At 42.9% G+C, this 23,541-nt stretch overlaps 1 protein-coding gene across 2 annotated transcripts; it reads right to left on the bottom strand.

Moving 5' to 3' along the window:
- Positions 1-1,385: 1,385 nt before the first annotated feature.
- MGME1 (mitochondrial genome maintenance exonuclease 1) lies at positions 1,386-23,444 on the bottom strand. Of its 2 annotated transcripts, XM_009216591.4 has the most exons (6): positions 23,316-23,444; positions 22,086-22,663; positions 19,393-19,437; positions 15,966-16,185; positions 4,198-4,330; positions 1,386-2,564 (listed from the first exon to the last, which is right to left on the bottom strand). In XM_009216591.4, the coding sequence occupies exons 2-6, from the start codon at positions 22,597-22,599 to the stop codon at positions 2,403-2,405; spliced, it is 1,074 nt and encodes a 357-aa protein (XP_009214855.2). In that variant the 5' UTR covers positions 22,600-22,663; positions 23,316-23,444; the 3' UTR covers positions 1,386-2,402. The 2 variants fall into 2 exon arrangements, with proteins under 2 accessions (XP_009214855.2, XP_003905153.2); XM_003905104.5 differs by lacking the exon at positions 19,393-19,437.
- Between the last annotated feature and the right edge of the window lie 97 nt (positions 23,445-23,541).

Genomic DNA, 23,541 nt, shown 5'->3' on the forward strand with positions numbered 1-23,541 from the left:
TTTTTTTTTTGAGACGGAGTCTCGCTCTGCTGCCCAGGCTGGAGTGCAGTGGTGCGGCCTTAGCTCACTGCAACCTCTACCTCTTGGATTCAAACGATTCTCCCGTCTTAGTTCCCCAGGTAGACGGGACTATAGGTGTGCACCACCAGGCCCAGCTAATGTTTTTTTAGTAGAGAAGCAGGGTTTTACCATGTTGGCCAGGCTGGTCTTGCACTCCTGACCTCAAGTGATTCACCCGCCTCGGCCTCCCAAAGTGCTGAGATTACAGGCATAAGCCACTGCGCCTGGCCTCATACATGTTAATTCTTGAAAAACCACGACTCATTTAGAAACTCAAATTTGACTTTCTCATCCTATGCTTTCATAGTAATAATTTTTTTCCATTGACGTTAGCATCTCAGGAGATGTGACCCCCGAAGAGTATCACAATTGTCAGGAGAAACTGGGGAGGCCTTGAGCTCAAGAAAACCTGCCCAGGGATTTACCTTCTCTGTTCGTATACCAAGCACATCCTCCTGGTCACACACTCTTCTGAGGGGCTCCCTCATAGAACTTTTCAGGCCACTATTATCTTGGGAGACTCGTGGTACAAAGTGACAGGTCTGAGGCAAATTTCTATTTACACAACACAACACCTGTATTAAAATGAAATTTTGCAGCTGGTCAGTGACTCGCGCCTGTAATCCCAGCACTTTGGGAGGCCGAGGCAGGCGGATCACCTGGGTCAGGAGTTCAAGACTAGCCTGGTCAACATGACAAAACCGTCTTTACTAAAAATACAAAAATTAGGAGGGCATGGTGGTGCACACCTGTAATCCCAGCTACTTGGGAAGCTGAGGCAGGAGAATTGATTGAGCCTGGGAGGTGGAAGCTGCAGTGAGCCCAAAAAAATCCAGCCTGGCAGACAGAAACAGAAAAAAAAAAAAAAAAAAAAAAAAGAAAAAGAAAAGAAATGAAAAGAAAAGAAAAGAAAAAGAAATTTTGCTAGGTCTAGCCTCCTAAATTCTAGGTTGAGGTTTATTAGAGCAGAGTGGCAAACTCTGCTAGTACAACTTTTAATTACCTCACTTCATTTTTGACTAGAAATTACAGGCTACAGAAATATGTATCTGCAGCTTGAGAAAAAACCACATGAATGCAGAAGTGTATAGAGATAATACAAAGGTCCCCGGTCCCCCTTGATCCTCCTGTCTCCTACCCGAATCTTGCTTTCCTTGCCAGGTGACCATGGCTGAGGGCTTAGTGAGGACGCTTTCTTTTATGCACTTACATAGAACTCTCACCAAGTTATTGGGCTGGTGGTAAACCTCTGAATTATAAAGAGTACAAACGATTTCCAGGTTTATAAAATTATCCTATAAACACAAAGTAAACAAAACCAAAGCTTCATTACTCATATCTTGTATTTTATTTCTTACGAAAATGGCTACCCAAAGAAGTCATTGTAGCAGGCTACTATTTTAAGGCAGCAACTGTAACTTAAATGCTAACAGACTCACTCCATAAGACAGAAAACCCTTCCCCAGGGCTGTAATGGGCATTTAAGTTTCCCAAACCCAGTGACAACTAATAATTTTTATTACCTACTGAATAGAAACAAATGGATTTTAATAGTTCCCCTCCCCTATAGCTGAAAAACTCCACAAACAATAATTGACTCTATCTACATGATCCCTTGACTCACGCCAGAAATAGCTACTAAAACACTTACAATTGTGATGTTCAAACTGACCTCTGGCTACTTCTGGGGGTTATTTGGTGTTATGCAACAGCATATTGCCAGCGACATAGTGAATATACTCTGTCTTTATAGTTGGCAATGTTTAGTTGAGGCTAATCACGTATTTATTTTTTTAAAAGGTTAAATGTAAGCTTTTCCCAACTGAAATATATAGAAAACCCCAATGTATGAAACAAGTTTTAGGCATTGGTGTTGGCAGCGGTAGTGGGCTGATGTGTCCTCCCTGCACACAGCTGGGGGTGTGTAGCCCCTTCCCCTCTAGGTGAACCCTGGGGAAATCTTGGCACCCTCAGCCTCACTGCCTTCCAATCTCAGCTCAAAGACTGGGCATCCTGCCTGGGATTCCCCCCCAAAAAAAGGTCCCTCAAGGGAGTCCAAGAGTCACCAGCGTGACTGCCCATCCTGCGTGTCCTGCTTTCAGGTAAATAAGAGGCTAGTAGCAGAGCTGGGATTTCGCATGCCGAAGCCTAGCTCTCTACATCTAGACTTTGGGGCTTTTCAGTCTTTCTGGTAACAACACATTTCAACACATTAATACTTCTACTTGTGTTCATGTAGCACTCAGATCCAGTGGCACCTCATTTTTACACTGGAATAAACAGCAATATATGTTCCCAAACTGTGAGAAGGTGCTGAATGTTCCCAAATAGCGTCCTGTTCCCTATTCTGGTTTCTGAATATTCTGGTTCTTTTTCTTTTCCGTATATTCTTCTAGTCGAAGAAGCCACTTGGCCCAGTACTGGGAACAGAGCTCTGCATCCATGAAATGTGGGTGGGCAGGTGATCCGTCTTTGTAGGCCACCACAATTAAGCCACACTGAACCTAGGAAGAAACACAGGGCAATTCTGGTTTCACTACAGTAGTCCAGAGTTTAGGTTCATTTCCTTCTTACTCCAGGGCAAACTCAGTATAAAACAATCTACAGGATATCTCCTAACTCACTTTCTAAAGTGGGTTGATCAAAGGCTGCACCAGGACACAAGAACAAAAAGATGACAGATAAAACATTAAAGACTGGACTGTGATCATTACAGAGCCACTAAAAAAAAAAAAAAAAAAAAAAAAAAAAAGCCCAAGAGGGTGGAAAAGTGCTGTTTTTTTCCTTCTTTGAGACAAGATCCCACTCCCATCATCCAGGGTGGAGTGCAGTGGCACAATCTTGGCTCACCACACTCTCGGAGCTGAGGCAGGCATCATTTAAGGCTGATTTTTCTTGTTTTTAGTAGTGATAGGGTTTTGTCACGTTGCCCAGGCTGGTCTTGAACTCCTGGGCTCAAGCAATCTGCCCACCTCGGCCTCCTTCAAAGTGCTGGGATTACAGGCATGAGTCACCACACCCAGCCAAAAAGTGCTGTTTATTTATTTAGAGACAGTCTTGCTCTGTTGCCCAGGGTAGAGTGCAGTGGCACAACCTTGGCTCACCGCAACCTCTGCCTCCTGGGTTCAAGCAATTCTCCTGCCTCAGCTTCCCAAGTAGCTGGGACTAGAGACACACACCATCACGCCCAGCTAATTTTTGTATTTTTAGTAGAGATAAGGTGTCGCCATGTCAGCCAGGCTGGTGTTGAACTCCTGACCTCAGGTGATCTGCCCACCTCGGCCTCTCAAAGTGCCGGGATTATAGGCTTGAGCCACCACACCCGGCCTATTTATTTATTTTTGAGACAGGGTTTTACTCTGTTGGCCAGGCTGGAGTGCAGTGGTATCTCAGTTCACTGGAACCTCTACTTCCTGGGCTTAAGCAATCCTCCCACCTCAGCCTCCCAAGTAGCTGGCACCATAGGTGCGCGCCATCACGTCCAGCTAATTTTTGTATTCTTTTGTAGATATGGGGTTTCACTATGTTGCCCAGGCTGGACTTGAACTCCTGAGCTCAAGCAATCTGCCTGCCTCGGCCTCCCAAAGTGTGTGAGCCACTGTGCCCAGCCAAAAAGTGTTTTTTTAAGTGGGAGAGGAACAAGGAAGAGATTAAGTGGTAGGATAAAAAGAGATTAGAAAAAAAAAGAGTGAAAACCTCAAGGAGTTCTATTTTTTAACTTTTTTTTTTTTTTTTTTTTTTACAGTTTTTCTCCTCCTACCCCTCTGACCAAGAAGTTTTTTTTTTTTGAGACGGATTTGAGATAGAGTCTCATTCTCTTGCTAAGGCTGGAGTGCAGTGGCGCAATCTTGGCTCACTGCAACCTCACCTCCCGGGTTCAAGCAATTCTCCTGCCTCAGCTACCAGAGTAGCTGGGATTACAGGCATGAGCCATCATGCCCAGCTAGTTTTTGTATTTTTGGTAGAGACGGGGGTTTCACCATATTGGCCAGGCTGGTCTCGAACTCCTGACCTTAAGTGATCCCCCTGCCTTGGCCTCCCAAACTGCTGGGATTACAGAGCCACCGTGCCCGGCCTGGAGTTACGGTTTTAAGTAAGCACTGAGCAAAGCTTTAAGTAGAGGCTCGGTGTCCTGACCTGAAAACTGTAATTGGTGTCATGGTTCATGGCACCCATGTATGCCACAACTTGCAGTGGGTTGTCAAATGTACTTTGAATAAAAGGCTTTGGTTTCTCTGATGTCTTCCAATCAATCACACACAGCTTGCCCCTAAAGAGAAACCACAGGAAGACTTTGTAAGTAATAGATCACACTGAAAATCTCTACTAGGTTAACCCTCCTCTTACGTATAGTTTGTTGTCACCCAATGACCATGGCTCCTATTCACCATTTTTTTCCTTTTTTAAAAAAGAGATGGGGTTTCATATGTTGCCCAGGCTAGACTCATACTCCTGGGCTCAAGTGATCCTCCCACCTCAGCCTCCCAAGTAGCTGGGACTATAAGCGCACCCCACCTCTTTTTCTTTTCTTTTTTTTTTTTTTGCATCAAATAACCAGTGGATTCCTCCCTCCATCCCCTATCCTGGTGGGGTTTATACTTGCCAATAACTGGTGACTCTCAAAGGACTCTATCGGTTCAATCTGTCTTTCATGACTTCAATTTCAAAATCAGCAGTTTATAGGGAGATTTTGTACAAAGCATATACATTACTTACATGTCACTATAGCTCTAGACAGAGTTACACCTCATGCAAACTCAGTCTAGAGCAGCACTGGCTAAAATAAATAAAATGTGAGTCGTGTGTCATTTTAAACTTTCTAGTAGCCACGTCGGAAAAAAAAAAAATATGCAGCTGAAATTTTAATATTTTACTTACCCAACATATCCAAAATATCATTTCAACATGTAATCAACAAATGATTAATGGGATATTTTACATTCTTTTGTGTACAGAGTCATTGAAATCTAGTTTGTATACTGTCACAGCACACCTTAGTTTGGCCTGACCACATTCAAATGCTCAACAGCTATAGGGTTAGTGGCTACTCTACTGGACAGTGCAGGCTTACAGATAATTTTATTGTCTTTATAATGGTTTTGTAATATTGCCAAGTTTGACAATCTATGTAATTGAGGAAAGGGCCCCAGTAATTCTAGAAGGCTGACATTCCTGGTTCTTTTTTTTTTTTTTAGATGGAGTCTCACTCTGTCGCCCAGGCTGGAGTGCAGTGGCATAATCTCGGCTTACTGCAACCTCTGCCTCCTAGGTTCAAGCGATTCTTCTGTCTCAGCCTTCTGAGTAGCTGGCATTACATGTGTGTGCTACCTCGCCCAGCTAATTTTTGTATTTTTAGTAGAGATGGGGTTTCGTCATGTTGTCCGGGCTGGTTTCAACTCCTGACCTCAAGTGATCCACCCACCTTGGCCTCCCAAACTGCTGGGATTACAGGTGTGAGCCACCATGCTATATTTCTGCCACAGACCACTGTTTGTAGCAATGTACTGTAACTGTAGAACTTAATAAATGAAAAAACAAAACAAAACAAAACACCCTAATAGCATTCTGAAAACTATAAAATATTGATCAAAGAAACTGAAAATGATACAAATAAATGGTAAGATATCCTCTGTTTATGGACTGGAAGAATTAATATTGTTAAAATGTCCATACTATCCAAAGCAATCTATAGGTTCAATGCAATCTTTATCAAAACTGCAATGGCAGGCCAGGTGTGGTAGCTCACACCTGTAATCCCCAACACTTTGGGCGGCCGAAGCAGGCGGATTGCTTGAGCTCAGGAGCCTGAGACCAGCCTGGGCAACATGGTGAAACCCTGTCTCTACGAAAAATACCAAAAAATCAGCCAGGTGTTGTGGCTGGAGCCTGCTGTCCTGGCTACTCAGGAGGCTGAGCCTGCGAGGTGGAGTTTGCAGTGAGCCGAGATTGCACCACTGTACAACAGCCTGGGTAACAAAGCCAGACCCTGTCTCAAAAAATAAAATAAAATAAAAATAAACAAACAAATAAATAAATAAATTCTGCCAAGCATGGTGGTTTACACCTGTAATTCCAGCACTTTGGGAGGCCAAGGTGGGCAGATCAGCCGAGGTCAGGAGTTCTAGACCAGTCTGGCCAACATGGTGAAACCCCATCTCTACTAAAAATACAAAAATTAGCCAGGCGTGGTGGTGTACACCTGTAATCCCAGCTATTCGGGAGGCTGAGGCAGGAGAACTGCTTGAACCTGGGAGGTGGAGGTTGCAGTGAGCACCATTGCACTGCAGCCTGGGCAACAAGGGTGAAACTCCATCTCAAAAAGAAAAAAAAAAAAAATTCCAACATCATTTTTCACAGAAATAGAAAAAAAAAATTCCTAAAATTCACATGGAACCACAGAAGACTCTGAAGAGCCAAAGCAATCTTGAGTAAAAAGAACAAAGTCAGAGGCATCACATTCCCTGATTTCAAAGTACAGTCACATGTAGCTTAATGACGGGGATATGTCCTGAGAAATGCGTGGTTAGGCGATTTTGTCATTGTGCAAACACAGTATATTACACAAACCTACGGAGGATTGCCTACTACACACCCAGACCTTTGCTCCTCGGCTACAAACCTGTACAGCATGTTACCGTACTGAATACTGCTGGCAAATGTAACACAATGGTAAGCATTAGTGCATCTAAACACATCTAAACATAGAAAAGGTACAGCAAAAATATGGTATAAAAGATAAAAAATGGTATACTTGTATAGGGCACCTACCATGAATGCAGCCTGTAGGACTAGAAGTTGCTCTGGGTGATTGAGTGAGTGCGTGGTGACTGCATGTGAGGGCCTAGGTGGGACATTACTGTATACCACCGTAGACTTTATAAACACTGTACACTTACGCTACACTAAATTTATAAAAAACATTTTTCTTTCTTCAATTATACATTAACTTTAGCTTACTGTAACTTTTTTACTGTATAAACTTCTTTAATTAATTTTTTGAAATGGTGTTTTGCTCTTGTTGCCCAGGCTGGAGTGCGACGGTGTGATTTTGGCTCACTGCAACCTCCGCCTCCCAGGTTTAAGCGATTCTCCTGCCTCAGCTTCCCAAACAGCTGGGATTACAGGCATGCACCACCACGCCTGGCTAATTTTGTATTTTTAGCAGAGATGGGGTTTCGCCATGTTGGCCAGGCTGGTTTCAAACCCCTGACCTCAGGTGATCCACCCACCTCGGCCTCCCAAAGTGCTGGGATTACAGGCATGAGCCACCACGCCCGGTCACTTATTTAATATTGACGCTTGTAATAATACTTATCTTAAAACAAACACATCGTACAACTACACAGAAATATTTTCCTTTTCTTTTTTTTTTTGAGACAAAGTCTTGCTCTGTCACCCAGGCTAGAGTGCAGGGGCGCAACCTTGGCTCACTGCAACCCCCACTTCTTGGGTTCAAGCAATCTTCCTACCTCAGCCTCCTGACTAGCTGGGATTACAGGCATGTGCCACCACGCCTGGGTAATTTTTTGCATTTTTAGCAAAGATGGAGTTTCACCATGTTGCCTCAGCTGTTCTCGAACTCCTGACCTCAAGTGGTCCACCTGTCTTGGTTTCCCAAAGTGCTGTGGGTGAGAGCCACCATGCCCCAGCCTCTTTCTTTATATCTTTATTCTACATGCTTTTTCTATTATTAAAATTATTTTTTACTTTTTAAACCTTTGTTAAAAACTAAGACACAAACATACACGTTAGCCTAGGCCTATACAGGGTCAGAATCATAGTAAATACATAAGCCAGTAATAGTTGTTTATTACCATTATCAAATATATACTGTAGTGTACATAATGGTATGTGCTGTTTTGATATGACTGAATAGTCGGTTTGTTTACACCAGCATAACCATGAACACGAGTAGTATGCTGCACTAGAACATAACATCAGTAGATGATAGCAGTTTTTCAGCTCCATTATAATCTTATGGGACCACTGTTTACATGCAGTCTGTTGTTGACTGAGATATTGTTATATGGAACATGGCTGTATAAGGTAAAGCTGTTGTAATCAAACAACAGCATGATAATGGCATAAAAACAGACACCTTAAACCAATGGAACAGGACAGATAGCCCAGAAATAAAACCATGAACTTAGAGTCAATCGATTTTCAATAAAGGTACCAAGAACAAACGATGGGGAATGCCTTGCCAATTGTGTTAGGAAAACTGGGTATCGACTTGCATAAGAATGAAATTGTACCCTATCTCATACCACATACAAAAATCAACTTAAAATTTAAGACCTGAAACTGTAAAACTGCTAGAAAAAAACAGGAGAAAAGCTCCCCGACACTGATCTGAGCCATGATTTCTCGGACAGAAGCCCAAAAGCACAGGTAACAAAAGCAAAACCAGACAAATGCATCCAATTAAAAAACTTCTGCATAACATAGGAAACAATTAACAGAGTGAAGATACAACTCACTGGGATGGGAGAAAATATTTGCAAACCACATATCTGATAAGGGGATAACATCCAAAATACATAAGGAACTCAAACAACTAAACACTAACAAAACAAGTAACTTGATTTAAAAATGGGCAAAGGAGCTCAATGAGTATTTCTTAAAAGAAGACATGAATGGCCAACAGATACATGAAAAAAAGCTCAAACTCTCTAATCATTAGTGAAAGGTAAATCAAAATTACACTGAGCTATTATTATCTCATGCCTGTTAGAATGGCTATTATCAAAAAGACAAAAGGGAAGTGCTGGTGAGGACTGCAGAAAAGAGAACCCTGGTAAACCGTTGGTGGGCATGTAAATTAGTATAGCCATTTGAGAAAACATCATGGAGGTTCCTCAGAAAACTAAAACATCTAAAAACTAAAACCAGAACGACTATATGATCCAGGAATCCTACTTTTGGGTATGTAGTCAAAGGAATTAAAATCAGTATGTTGAAGAGACACCTGCAATCCCAGGTTCACTGCAGCATTATTCACAACCGCCAAGATGTGGAAACAACCTAAGCGTCCATCTATGGATAAATGGATCAAGAAAATGTGGAGATGTGTATATATATATACACACACATTCAAATATATGTATCTCTCTCCACATTTTCTTTACACACACACGCACTAGAATACTACACAGCCTTTAAAAAGAAGGAAATTCTGTCATTTGTGACATGGGTGAACATGGTGAACATTTTGCTGAGTGAAATAAGCCAGGCACAAAAAAACAAATACTGCATGATTTCATTTATATGTGGAATCTAAAAAAGTCGAACTCGGAAATAGAGAGTAGAATGGTGATTAAAACAGGATAGGGATGGGGAGTGGGGAAGGGGAAAGGGAAGATGCTGATCCACGGGTATGAGGTTTCAGTTAGGTTAGAAGAATAAATTTTAGTGATCTGTTGCACAGCATGGTGACCATAGTTAATAACATATTGTATATTTAAAAGTTGCTAAAAGAGTAGATTTTAAAGGTTCTCACCACCAAAAAATGATAAACAGGTGAAGTGATGGATATGATAATTAGCTTATTTAATCTTTCCATTAGGTATACATATATCAAAATATATTGTAGCCCACAAATATATACAATTATTATTTGTCAAAAACATTTTTTAACATCATAGTATAAACCCAAATTAAAAGCGCAGTTAACAGTTCACAAATAGCTCTTAAATGAAAAGATGCTCAGTCTCAATTATGTAAAATGCAAATTAAAAACACAATGTTATCAAAATTACTAACACTGTATTGTTAAATGTATTCACTCACATTCTTGGTAATTTAAAATGCATACCCTTGACCCAGCAACTTTCCTAAAGAAAGTATAGGATAGCAATGGCTTGATATCCTGGGTACAAGTGAAGTGACAAGTGCCTGGGAGATTTAAGAAGTAGTCATGTCCAGGTCTACTTCAGACCAACTAAATGTATTGTAACTGCATGTATCACACGTCTAAAACAAACAGGCCAGGTGTGGGGGCTCACACCTGTAATCCCAGCACTTTGGGAGGCTGAGGTGGGTGGATCACCTGAGGTCAGGAGTTCGAGACCAGTCTGGCCAACGTGGTGAAACCCTGTCTCCACTAAAAATAAAAAATTAGCTGGGCATGGTGGCGCATGCCTGTAATCCCAGCTACTTAGGAGTACAAGGCAGGAGGATCGCTTGAACCCAGGAGGTGAAAGTTGCAGTGGCCCGCACCATTACACTCCAGCATGGGCAACAAGGGCGAAACTCCATCTCAAGAAAAAAAACAAACAAAACAAACAAATGAATCTGTGCATCTGCCTAGAACAGTTCTGTAATATACAGAGAGGCACATTCGCTGCAGCACTGTTGGTAATTATGGAAGACTCGAAATAACCGGAATGCTCCCAATAGGGAAATGGATAAGGCTCATTCATACAAAAGTATATAAAACACGAGTTAAGAGAGAAGTAGGGCCAGGTGTGGTGGCTCAAGTCTGTAATCCCAGCCCTTTGGGAGGCTGAGATGGGTGAATCACCTGAGGTCAGGAGTTCAAAACCAGCCTGGCCAACATGGCAAAACCCCACCTCTATTAAAAAGGCAAAAAAAATTAGCCGGGCACCTGAAATCCCAGCTACTCAGGAGGCCGAGGCAGGAGAACTGCTGGAACCCAGGAAGCAGAGGTTATAGTGAGTCCAGATTGTGCCACTGCACTCCAGCCTCGGCGAGCAAGACTCTGACTGACACACACACACACACACACACACACAGAGTAGTAGATTGGGCAAGGTGGTTCACGCCTGTAATCCCAGCACTTTGGGAGGCTGAGGTGGGAGGATCACACTTCCTTCCCAGTTCAAGATTAGTCTGGGCAACTCAGCAAGACTTATTTCCATAAAAAATTAAAAAAAGAAAAAGGAAGTAGATCAAAATAATAATGCCAACATCTACTGAATATATAGTATGCATTAAGCACTGTTCAGGGAATATCTCATTTTATCTTTATAACAACCCTATGAGGTAGGTACTACCATTTGTCTTATCTTAAAGATGAAAAAATTCATACAGAGAGCGACTAAGTAACTAATCTAAGGTTGAGATGAAAAGCCAAGCCAGAATCCAAACTCAAGCAGCTGGCTCCTGAGCCCAATATCTTACTAGCTTTGTGATACTGTGTATCTAGAGATGTCTGTATATTGTGACTCTCACAGTTCTGCAAGAAATCATACATAAGGGCTGCCTATGCATGGGTATTATACATAGCATTGTGTGCTAAGAGTATAGAAGGCACATATTCTTAGGTTCTCCTGATGCTATGTCATGGATCATTGGTCATTAAAAAAAGAAAAAAAACAAAAAAGAGCGTAGGAGGTAAACCAGAAGAAGATAGTGCCAAATTTAAAATGGCAATCACCTTTGGCCATGGGTGCTTCAACAGAATTTGGGGTTAATCTGTAATGCTACATTTCTTTAAAATAAAGATCTCCCAGGGATAGGAAAAAAAAAAGTTGTAAGCAAATGCAACAGTGTTAACTGTTAATTGTGGGTGGTGGAAAATTATTATATGAGAAAAGAATGTTACAGATCTATAAGAAAAGATCTCTAAGATTTTTAAAAAATAATTTTTTAAGTGGAAAAAGCAGGGTATAGCATGTTGTGTTAAAAAATGAGTGTGGAGACAAATGATTGTACATATGGTTATAAAATATCTCAGGAACACAGGAACTTTTTAAACAGAGGTTTAATACAGAGTGGGTGTAGGGAGTTACTCTTGATAGCATATTACTCATTAAAAATTCAGCAGGGCTGGGTACAGTGGCTCACATCTATAATCCCAGCACTTTGGGAGGCCAAGGCAGGCAGATCACCTGAGGTCAGGAGCTCAAGACCAGCCTGGTCAACATGGTAAAACCCCATCTCTATGAAAAACACAAAAAAGAGCTGGGTATGATAGCAGGTGCCTATAATCCCATCTACTAGGGAGGCTGAGGCAGGAGAATCACTTGAACCCAGGAAGCAGAGGTTGTAGTGAGCCAAGATCTCGCCACTGTACTCCAGCGTGGGCGACAACAGCAAAACTCCTTCTCAAAAACAAAAAAAACCGGGCAGGCGTGGTGGCTCACGTTTGTAATCCCAACACTTTGAGAGGCTGAGGCGGCAGATCAGTTGAGCCCAGGAGTTCAAGACCAGCCTGAGCAAAATGGTGAGACCCCATATCTACAAAAAATAGAAAAAGTAGCTCGGTGTGGGGGTGCATCCCTGTAGTCCCAGCTACTTGGGAAGCTGAGGTGGAAGGACAGCCTCAGCCTGGGGAGTTAGAGGCTGCAGTGAGCCCTGAATGCATCACTGCACTCCAGCACGGGTGACAGAGACCCTGTCTCAAAAAAATAAAATAAAATAAAATAAAAAATTCTTAGCTGGGCGCGGTGAATCACACCTGTAAATCCCAGCACTTTGGAAGACGGAGACAGGCGGCTTGCTTGAGTTCAGGAATTCTAGACCAGCCTGAGCAACATGGCAAAACCCCATCTCTACAAAACATACAAAAAAATTAGCTGGGCGTGGTTGTTCACACCTGTGGTCCCAACTACTCAGGAGGCTAAGGTGGGAGGATCGCTTGGGCCTGGCAGATGGATGTTGCAGTGAGCCGAGATCACACCACTGCACTCCCACCTGGACAGCTGAGCAAAATCCTGTCTTAAAAAAAAAAAAAAAAATTCTAGGCTGGGTGAAGAGGCTCAAACTTGTAATCCCAGCACTTTGGGAGGCAGAGGCGGGTGGATCACTCAAGGCCCAGAGTTCGAGACCAGCCTGGCCAACATGTCGAAACCCCATCTCTACTAAAAACACAAAAAATTAGCCAGGCGTGGTCGTGGGTGCTTGTAGTCCCAGCCACCTGGGGAGGCTGACACAGGGGAACTGCTTGAACCCAGGAGGCGGAGGTTGCAGTGAACTGAGATTGCACCACTACACTCCAGCCTGGGTGACAGAGCAAGACTCTGTCTCAAAAACAAAACAAAACAAAAAACAACAACAAAAAACCTTAGTTTCAAAAATGTTCATATTACCAATATTGAAGCTGACTTAAAAAGCAAAAAACAAACAGTGCTATGGACATATTTTATCATTTCTATGATAAGCATTGGGTGTCAGGAACTTCTTGTAGGCCTTGGGAGGAGGTGACTGTATGGCTTCCTTAGTTTATCTAAAGGGCAGCCAAAAATAGTCAATTAAATCTCTTGGTACACAGGGCTCTTCTCAGATATGACGCAGTTGTGCTATAGGTGGTCTAGGCCAGGCGCAGTGGCTCACGCCTATAATCCCAGCACTTTGGGAGGCTGAGGTGGGTGGATCATCTGAGGTCAAGAGTTCAAGACCAGCCTGGCCAACATGATGAAAACCCATCTCTACTAATAACACAAAAATTAGCCAGGTGTGGTGGCATGCACCTGTAATCCCAGCTACTCAGAAGGCTGAGGTAGGAAAATCGCTTGAACCCAGGAGGCAGAGGTTGCAGTGAGCCGAGATTGTGCCATTGCACTCCAGCCTGGGCAACAAGAGTGAAACTCTGTCTCAAAAATAAATAAATAAATAAAAAATAAAAACATTAGGTGGTCTAAACAGTTTTCAGACTATCAAGGGTGTCCACTCTTTTGGCTTCCCGGCCCACATTGGAAGAATTGTCTTGGGCCACACAATAGCTGATGAACTGTAAATAAATAACCAAAAAAAAAAAAAAAAAAAATCTCATGATGTTTTAAGAAAGTTTACGGATTTGTGTTGGGCTGTGGATTGGACAAGTTTTTAAACTTAAATTTTAACTAGAGCTTCAAGGTTTACATGAACAGATTTTTCTATCTTGTTCTTAGTGCTCCCTTGCCTTATTTGGAGTAGGGGTACCTGCAGGTTGTAGCCACCTTGGTGTCAGAGGTGTTCGAACTAGAGTACCTCCATCTTGAGTGAGGGCTAGGAAAATGAGGCTGGGACTTGCTGGGCTGCATTCCCAGAAAGTCAGGCATTCCTAGCCTCTAGATGCTTAAGATTAAGGGAACAAATTAATAATGTTTACTAAACAGACCCAGGCTTGGGAGTATCCAGATACCCTGGTATCTGGAGAACAAAGGCATTCCTAATTTTGCTTTAAAGATAATATTGATTCTTGCAAAATATAGTAATTAAGAAAATTAATCCTTTATCATAAACCCTTGCAGTAGAGCACATCTCCCCAAGATCTTTTTTTATGTTATATGTATGAGCATTGTACTTAGGGTGGAAGTGTTCCTCCTCTTACTTTCAGGAATGCCCTGCTCTGTCTATGGAGTAGTTATACTTTCACTACTTTACTTTATTAATAAACCTGCTTTTACTTTGCACTGCAGACTCATCCTGAATGCTTTTTCTTCTTTCTTTTTTTTTTTTTTTTTGAGACAGAGTCTTGCCTGTTGCCCAGGCTGGAGTGCAGTGGTGCCATCTCGGTTCACTGCAACCTCTGCCTCCCGGGTTAAAGTGATTCTCCTACCTTAGCCTCCCGAGTAGCTGGGACTACAGGCACACACCACTGCGACTGGCTAAGTTTTATATTTTTAGTGGAGATGGGGTTTTGCCATGTTGGCCAGGTTGGTCTCAAACTCCTGACCTCAGGTGATCCGCCCACCTCGGCCTCCCAAAGTGCTGGGATTACAGGCATGAGCCACTATGCCTGGCCTCACCCTAAATTCTTTCTTGCCCAAGATCTAAGAACCCTCTCGGGGTCTGGATCAGGACCCCTTTCCTTTAACACTTGGACTCTGAAGTACCTGAGTAAAACAGTAAGACAGCTAAGACAGCTACGATATAAAAACCACGGGGACCGGGCATGGTGGCTCATGCCTGTAATCCTAGCACTTTGGGAGGCCGAGGCAGGCGGATCACCTGAGGTCAGGAGTTCGAGACCAACCTGCCCAACATGGAGAAACTCCATCTCTACTAAAAATACAAAATTAGCCATGTGTGGTGGCACATGCCTGTAATCCCAGCTACTTGGGAGGCTGAGGCAAGATAATAGCTTGAACCCAGGGGGCAGAGGTTGCAGTGAGCTAAGATCACACCATTGCACTCCAGCCTGGGAAACAAGAGCAAAACTCCGTCTCAAAACAAACAAACAAACAAAAACAACAAAACTACAAGAAGATTTAGTAAGTTCAGAGCTCTGATCCATGTCAAGCACTGCCTGGAAGCCAGGAAGAGAGTTGATTTTCAGAACCAACAGATCATGGTGCGATCTTTAGGAAAACAGGAAAGAAAACGCAGGAATGAAATCGCATCTTATGGCAGGTACCTTGGTTTGGGGGAGGGGAAGGACAGGCTGGCAAATAGGTCATGTTAGGGATACTGAAAAATCTTGGCCGGGCACAGTGGCTCACTCCTGTAATCCCAGCACTTTGGAAAACCAAGGTGGGTGGATCACTTGAGGTTGGGAGTTCGAGACCAGCCTGGCTAACACGGTGAAACCTCGTCTCTACTAAAAATACAAAAATCAGCCAGGTGTGGTGGTGCATGCCTGTAGTCCCAGCTACTCAGGAGGCTGAGGCAGGAGAACCGCTTGAACCTGGGAGGCAGAGGTTGCAGTGAGCCGAGATTGCGCCACTGCACTCCAGCCTGGGTGACAGAGTGATACTCCATCTCAAACAAAACAAACAAAGAGTGTACCTTTCTCCAACAAATAGTTTGATTTTGGAGTACTGGATGACAAAGGTTACATGGCTCTTCTCCTTGTACCTGTTCTCAAACCTGCCCCACCCAATTCTTTTACCTAGCACAAAGGTTTGGACATTGAACAGACAGAGGCTACAGTACCTACAGGCACACCTTTTGACAGGCACCATCTGCCCTACCCTGTATTAATTCACCTCCACGCTGTATTGAAACAATCTCATACTTACTGATACTCAGCCACACAGTCCAGCAGACCTATATAGTTTAAGGTTTCATGTTGAACAGCACTTTCAAGAGCTCGCACTCCACTGACATCTTTCAGAATATGCTGGACACTTTCGATGTAACCAGACTTGAGGAGATTTTCATCTCTCTCTTTTAAGGTTTCCTGGGGTGAAAGTATGCTTTCCAAGGCTTCATGGAACCGTTTCCCTTGTAAAAAGATGTCTGAAAAGAAAATCAGGGGAAAGGGGAGGGAGAAAACACAAACAAAGCTAACACTAAAAAACTAGTACTCTAAAAGGCTCTGAAACATAAAATTAAAAATTACATTTTTTTCTTTTTGTATTTTTTTAGATGGAGTCTCCCTCTGTCACCCAGGCTGGAGTGCAGTGGAACGATGTTGGCTCACTGCAACCTCCACCTCCTGGGGTCAAGGGATTCTCCTGCCTAAGCCTCCTGAGTAACTGGGATTACAGGCACCCACCACCATGCCTGGCTAATTTTTGTATTTTTAGTAGAGACGGAGTTTCATTATGTTGGTGAGGCTGGTCTCGACCTCCTGACCTCATGATCCGCTCGCCCTGGCCTCCCAAAGTGCTGGGATTACAGGCATGAGCCACTGCACCCGGCCAAAAATTACATTAGTTATTTTTAACTGACAACCCCTAAGACCAAATTTCAGCCTCTTGTGAAACCTAAGAATACACTTTGAAACCAACGGGATTATTAATAGGATTGTTAGGCAATAAAACGAATTAAAATTAAGTTCTTCTAGGAGAATTGGGCCAAAGTCAAAACTGAAGATCTGGAGGCTACAGGACCACACCCAGTTTATGGTACTATGTGTTTAAGTATCCAATTTAATAAGTTAACTGGCTGTGACAAAATAAAAAAAAATTAGAAATCTAGGAACGGTGCTTCTGTTTATAGTTCTTTTTAGACCAAAACTTAATTATGAACTTAGGTGGCGGAATCCTTTTACTAACAGGATTAGTGACAAATAAGGAATAGAAAATAAGGCATGCACAAATGAAAAGTAATGAATTCGATATTACAGAATCTGGAGGGGGACGAAGAGGAAAATACATGACATTCTTCTCCTGTACTTTTTTTTAGTGCTGGAACAGCCTGAAAAATTCAGCTGTGTCCTGAATTTTTTTCCCCTCATATATTTTTTCTAATATTTAATATTTAACATGTAATATTTTTCTAATTAGCTTTAGATTATTAGAATTCTGATTTATGGCTTGTAGGAGGATACATTTTCCCTCTTCCTAACATTTTATAACATGTGAATACTAGAGAAATTTCATTAGGACACATTATTTTTCCCATATGTTCATTTTCTGAGGTCAAAAGCCTTACTTTTCGTCCCCAGGTTTCTCTAAAAGAACTATAGTGTCCGGATTTGTTGGCGTATCCAGGATCTAACTTGATTTTTGAACTCTCTCCTCATTTTCAGTGCTCCTTGGCCTCCAAGTGCTTGCATAGTAAGCCCCTTCCTTACACACATTTTTAAAAAGGGAACATGGCCGGGCATGGTGGTTCACACCTATAATCCCAGCACTTTGGGGCAGGTGGATTGCCTGAGGTCGGGAGTTCAAGACCAGCCTGGCCAACATGGTAAAACCCAGACTCACTGAAAATGTACAAAATTAGCCCAGGTGTGGTGGCTACATGCCTGTAATCCCAGCTACTCTGGGAGGCTGAGGCAGCAGAGAACTGCTTGAACCCAGGTGGCGAGGGCGAGCCAAGACTGCCACTGCACTCCAGGACTGCAACAGAGCAAAGACTCCTCATCTCAAAAAAAAAAAAAGCCAGGCTGTGGCTCAAGCCTGTAATCCCAGCACTTTAGAGGCCGCAGGACGGGCTGGATCACAAGGTCAGGAGATCGAGACCATCCTGGCTAACACATGGTGAAACCCCGCCTCTACTCTAAAATACAAACCTTAGGGGCCGGGCGAGGTGGCGGGCGTCTGTAGTCCCAGCTACTCGGGAGGCTGAGGCAGGAGAATGGCGCGGAACCCGGGAGGCGGAGCTTGCAGTGAGCTGAGATCCCCGCACTCCAGCCTGGCGGACAGAGCGAGACCCTACCAAAAAAGGAAATCAATAAAAAGAGATTCAACAAATGCAAGAAATATTATATATTTACTTGTTTCTTAGTAAGAGGAGAGAAATAAAGAGGGGGGACTGTTATGATAAGCAATGGCCTTGGAGCTTTCAAAACATTATTTAATTTTCAAACCCAACAACCCAGCAAGATAAGGATTGTAAGTTACCCGCTTTTTAATGAATGAGGCCCTGTCCCACTAGGCAGTGCTGTTAATTTGTCCCAAAGCAAAAAGCTGGACAGGCAGCCTGGCACCAGAATCTGTGTTCTTTCCAATCTACCACACAGTACAGCAAAGAGGGCAATCTTGGAAATCACCAATTAGATACACAGAGAAACAGAGCAGGAAATACACGTGCTTGGAACATGCTTGCAGACAGACCCACAGAAAAGGAGGAAAACAACTTTATATTTTGTTAAGTTCCTTTTTTTTTTTTTTGAGACGGTCTCACTTGTCACCCAGGCTGGAGTGTACTGACTCCATCATAGCTCACTGTAACCTCGAACACCTGGCCTTAAGCAATTCTCCTGGCACAGGCACGTGCCACCACGCCTGGCTAATTAAAAAAAAATTTTCTTTTGTAGAGAAGCAATCTCTCTCTGTTGCCTAGTCTGGTCTGGAACACCTGGCCTCAAACAATCCTCCCACCTTGGTCTCCCAAAGTGCTGGGATTACAGGCATGAGTCACCGCACTCGGCCTTCAACTATTTTTTACAAAGATGGAAAAGTCAATTCTTTTTTTTTTTTTTTCCCAGGCTGGAGTGCAGTGGTATGATCTCCGCTCACTGCAATCTCCACCTCCCAGGTTCAAGCGATTCTCCTGCCTCAGCCTCCCAAGTACCTGGGATTACAAGTGATCACCACTGCGCCCAGCTACTTTTTTTGTAGTTTTAGTAGAGATGGGGTTTTGCCATGTTGACCAGGCTGGTTTCAAACTCCTGACCTCAAGTGATCTGCCCACCTGAGCCTCCCAAAGTGTTAGGATTACAGGCGTGAGCCACCACGCCCGGCTGGAAATGTCAATTCTATCATTAGCAAAAAATGGAATCCCTTCTGAAAAATTATTTGGAGAGTTAAATGAAATTCAACTTAGGAATTAAGTTATTCTACTCCAAATTTACTTGGTTCAGTTGGAATTATTAACATGTGAAAGACCTACAAGAAATTTATGACTGATGGAATTAAGGCCTAGGAAAAAGAAGTGTAGCATTCATCTACACACTAGGTTAATGAAGCAGGAGACAAACATGTTAAAAACAGGAAGGAAAAAACTTAGCAAATGCCATGCCAATAGACCGTACATTTCTCGCTGCAAACTTACCCCTGGCTAGGTTCTTCACATACACATGATCACAAACATGAAAACCTAGATCACAGGATCCTTCAGACACTAAGGCTCAGAACATTCAACATGATTCAATTTATAAAAATAAAAAATGATTCAAGAATATTTACTGCATGTAGCATCAAGTCGGCTTATTCACTCAAAGTAGTAAAAGTGAAATGCTTTCCTCATATATGAAGTGCACTAAAAAAACCTCCATGCATCTCCAGTATTCTCATGATGGAACTGGCAGGATGGCTAATACTTCAGGATTAAATCAGCACAGCCAAAAAAAAAAAAAAAAGAATTAAAATCTAAACCCCAGCCCTTTGTGTGTATTTATACACAAAATACAAAACAGAGTAAGTCAGACTTTCTCATCCCTGCCAGTCTTCAAAAGGTGAACTGACGCTTGGGAAACTGCTCAAGTATTTGGAAGAATGCCAGACACATATTTCTATGCTCTCACCTTTCAGAAGACTGGGTAGAAATTAATTTATTGATCCAATATTTTTCATTAAAAAAATCTTTATAATTTTTAAAATGTAATTCTTCTTGGGTGCCACCTTCTTGGGTTTGGGATCCAATATCCTCCAGACCCACTAATCAACTTAGTGAGCCCTTTTTCTTTTATTTACCATGACACTAATTGTCCCCTTATTTATTTCAGAACCCGTTGCTTACTAATACTTATTTTCTTAAAAAGAGTGATTCCGCCTGGGCGCAGTGGGTCACACCTGTAATCCCAATACTTTGGGAGGCCGAGGTGGGAGCACCGTTTGAAGACAGGAGTTGGAGACCAGCCTGGGCAACATAGGGAGACCCTCGTCTCTACAAAAAATAAAAAAATTAGCCAGGCATGGTGGTGCACGCCTGTGCACTCAGCAGGCTGAGATGGGAGAATCACTTGGGTCCGGTAGGTCAAGTCCAGGCCGGGTCAGTGAGGGGAAGCGATTCTGCTCATTTTTTTTTTTTTTTTTTGAGACGGAGTCTCGCTCTGTTGCCCAGGCTGGAGTGCAGTGGCCAGATCTCAGCTCACTGCAAGCTCCGCCTCCCGGGTTTACGCCATTCTCTTGCCTCAGCCTCCCGAGTAGCTAGGACTACAGGCGCCCGCCACCTCGCCTGGCTAGTTTTTTGTATTTTTTAGTAGAGACGGGGTTTCACCGTGTTAGCCAGGATGGTCTCAATCTCCTGACCTCGTGATCCGCCCGTCTCGGCCTCCCAAAGTGCTGGGATTACAGGCTTGAGCCACCTCGCCCGGCCGATTCTGCTCATTTCTTAAGGTTGCTACTGAGTTAACTGAGAAACACAGCTGAGTGCTAATCTAGATCAACAAAGCTGACTCTATGAAAAAATACAACCAGTCTTCTCTCTGCCTGGGCTATTGGGGCTCATTCACATTCCAAACAGAAATTCCTCTCTGATGCACTTCCTTACTTCGTGCCAAGAGCTACAGGCCCTAGGGTCCCACGTGTTCCAGCAGGTTTCTTCTGCCTTTTAATAATACATTTCTTATCAGTAATTTCAGCTGTGACATTCCTGGTTTAAGGAAAATAACTTCTCATGAGGAAACTATCAATTCTAAATTTTAGTGGTACAAATACAAAACTATAGGATGCCATTAAAAGATTTTTATGTTGCTTGTTTGGAAAGCAGACAATAGTTTGGTGGTTGCTACTAATTAACTATCTTAGGAAGGCAGTTAGCTCTTGCATATATAATCCTTGCCCCACACAGCTGAGGAATGTTATAAGGAGCTAAGGCCTTGACCATTTCTGCTATATCCAGTACCACTTGTATATACTTAGTATTTTTCTTTAGAACGTGTGACATGTTTAATGTGTTACACAGTTTTAAGAGTCTGGATTAGGGAAAAGACGACTTAAATAGAAGCCCAGGCTTCTATTAAGCCAAAGGTCAGTACACTATTCTTAAAATAAAAATAAAAGAATTTGTGTACCACTAAGAGTACATGTACTGCACTTTGGGAAGCTTGGGTAAAGGAATGATTGATGTAAAACTTTCCTTTAACAAAAGACCCCTATATAATTTACGGGACCAGCTAATTCACTGATGCCAATGGTGTTTTTTAATGGAATATTAAGTTTAAGGAACCTATTCTCCTCACTTGTCCAAGTTAGTAAATTAGAAGTTGAAGTTTAAAGTGTATTTATTCTCAGATCCTTATGAAGAACCTCTGATTATCTCAGCTTACCAAGGTCTAAATATAGGTCATGTGTTCTGGTCTGCTCCAGGGTCTTTAAATTTACGAGTCAGTTGACGCTAATAAGTAGGGCAATGGGTATTTACTAGATTCTAAACAGCATATCCAGCAAACAACTAGAATTCTGTTACCAGGTGACTTTTTTTCCATAATAAGGAAAACAAGCAATTCTAATATTGTTGGTAGCTCATAAAACAAGTGAATTTTATGTATTATTTAGTCAAATTATTTGATCTATTTTAGTTTCATCTATAAAATGTAGGTAACAGTATCTATACTTCACAGGACTATCATGAGGATCAAGTGAGTTAATACACATAAAGTGCTATTTAATGTTAATTACTATCTGAAGGGAGTTCCTTGCTATTAAGTCAAAAAAACAAAACAAAACCTCATTCTTTTGACACCGTTGCTCTCTATTCTAGAAAACATAGCAAACATACAGAACCAGAATTGAGATAATTACTTGAATTATATTCTTTAAAGCCATCTTCTCCAAGTTCCAGAATCATCCGCTGTTTCCACCTCTCCAACCAGAAAACCTGTTGTTTTGTCATGGTCTGCTGAAGCACTCGGGTCACACTTGGTATCACATTCCTTTGCAAGGGGATTTTCAAAGGAACTGAAGGATCACTTGCATTTGGTTTATCACTTCTCTCTGGATTGAAGATAGGAAACCAGTTTTGTGGCACTCGTCGGTCCTCACCTTGCTTTGGCGGCTTATGCTTGCTCACAGGTCCACAGAGTAAAGTATCTTCCTCCACCGATCCTGGGGTGTGGGCGACGCCTCTGGATGACAAGACAGACTGAACTAAATTAGAGTATTTTTCTTGGTCCACTTCTTCATATGGGTTCACTTTTTTCTTCCGGCCACAAGAGTAAGAGGAAGTAGAGAAAGCCACAAGGGCAGCTGATTCCACAGAAAATCCCTTTGAACTCCTGAGCTGCCTGCAAATGGTCTGAAATAACTTCATCTTCATTCAGATTTGTTTTCACTTTTCTCTAGTCTATTTGCAACGGTCGAGGCCCTTTATGTTTGTATTCCTATTAGAGAGAACACAACCATCAAAGTGAAAGCTGCATCAGAATAACATTGCACATCAAAATTGTGAACTTTTTCGACATGATTGGACAGAGCTCTTTCTTAAGAAAATCGACAGAGCGAGACCCTGCCTCCAAAAAAAAATTTATAAATAAATTAAGACTCTCAATACCCGAAGGACTGGCACATATTAAATGCGAATTAGCAGACAGCTTGGGGCAAGACGTCCCCCGTCTCTAATATGCAGGAATGGGACGCCCAGGCAGGGAGGCGTGTGCGAGACACGGAAAATCACAAAGATGGAGCCCGTCCCATGGCGGCCACACAGTCCTAGGTGACAGACAATAGACACCAGGCTCTCTGCTAAGTATTCTGTATGGATACTTCTCATTTGGTCCTCACACCCTCTACCGTGGGTCTAGAATGAACCCGTTGCACAGACGTGGAAATCGGGTTGGAGGGTCCAGTCGCTCGCCAGTCAGAGCTGGTGGCGGCGCTGAGGTCCCATTATTGTGACCGCAAAAAGGCGCCTCCCTCTCCGCCGTGGGCACGGACCCCTGGCAGGGCCAGGACGGCGGTGGCCCTTGGGGCAGGAGTCTGGATTAGAGAAAAGAGGACTTAAATAGAAGCCCAGCCTACGGCCAGTGTCGGTACCTTGGGAGCCACCACACTTCGCTTAACTCTCAAGGCGCGAACAACCTCTCGCGACCCGTACTTTCATCCGTCCCGCGCTTTGGTTTCGAATTAGGTAGGCACAGCCTAAGGCAAAGTAGGTCCAGAATGCCTCGCGGCGCTCACGCCCCACTCGCGGCTCTCTTCGGCCTCCGCCGACGCGCCACCAGCAAGAGGCAGCGAGTACTTCCTCCCAGCTGAAGGGCCG

Source organism: Papio anubis, chromosome 16, assembly GCF_008728515.1.
Source record: "Papio anubis isolate 15944 chromosome 16, Panubis1.0, whole genome shotgun sequence".
In the NCBI taxonomy this organism is placed as follows: Eukaryota; Metazoa; Chordata; class Mammalia; order Primates; family Cercopithecidae; genus Papio; species Papio anubis.

What these genes read in the sequence shown, in the direction of transcription:
- MGME1 (XM_009216591.4), bottom strand. Translation starts at nt 22,599, where the DNA reads ATGAAGATGAAGTTATTTCAGACCATTTGCAGGCAGCTCAGGAGTTCA. An exon ending in TGTGAAGAACCTAGCCAGGG is followed by an intron (nt 16,186 to 19,392) that starts GTAAGTTTGCAG and finishes TTTTCTTTTCAG; the next exon opens with ACATCTTTTTACAAGGGAAA. An exon ending in ACACCAATTACAGTTTTCAG is followed by an intron (nt 2,565 to 4,197) that starts GTCAGGACACCG and finishes GTTTCTTCCTAG; the next exon opens with GTTCAGTGTGGCTTAATTGT.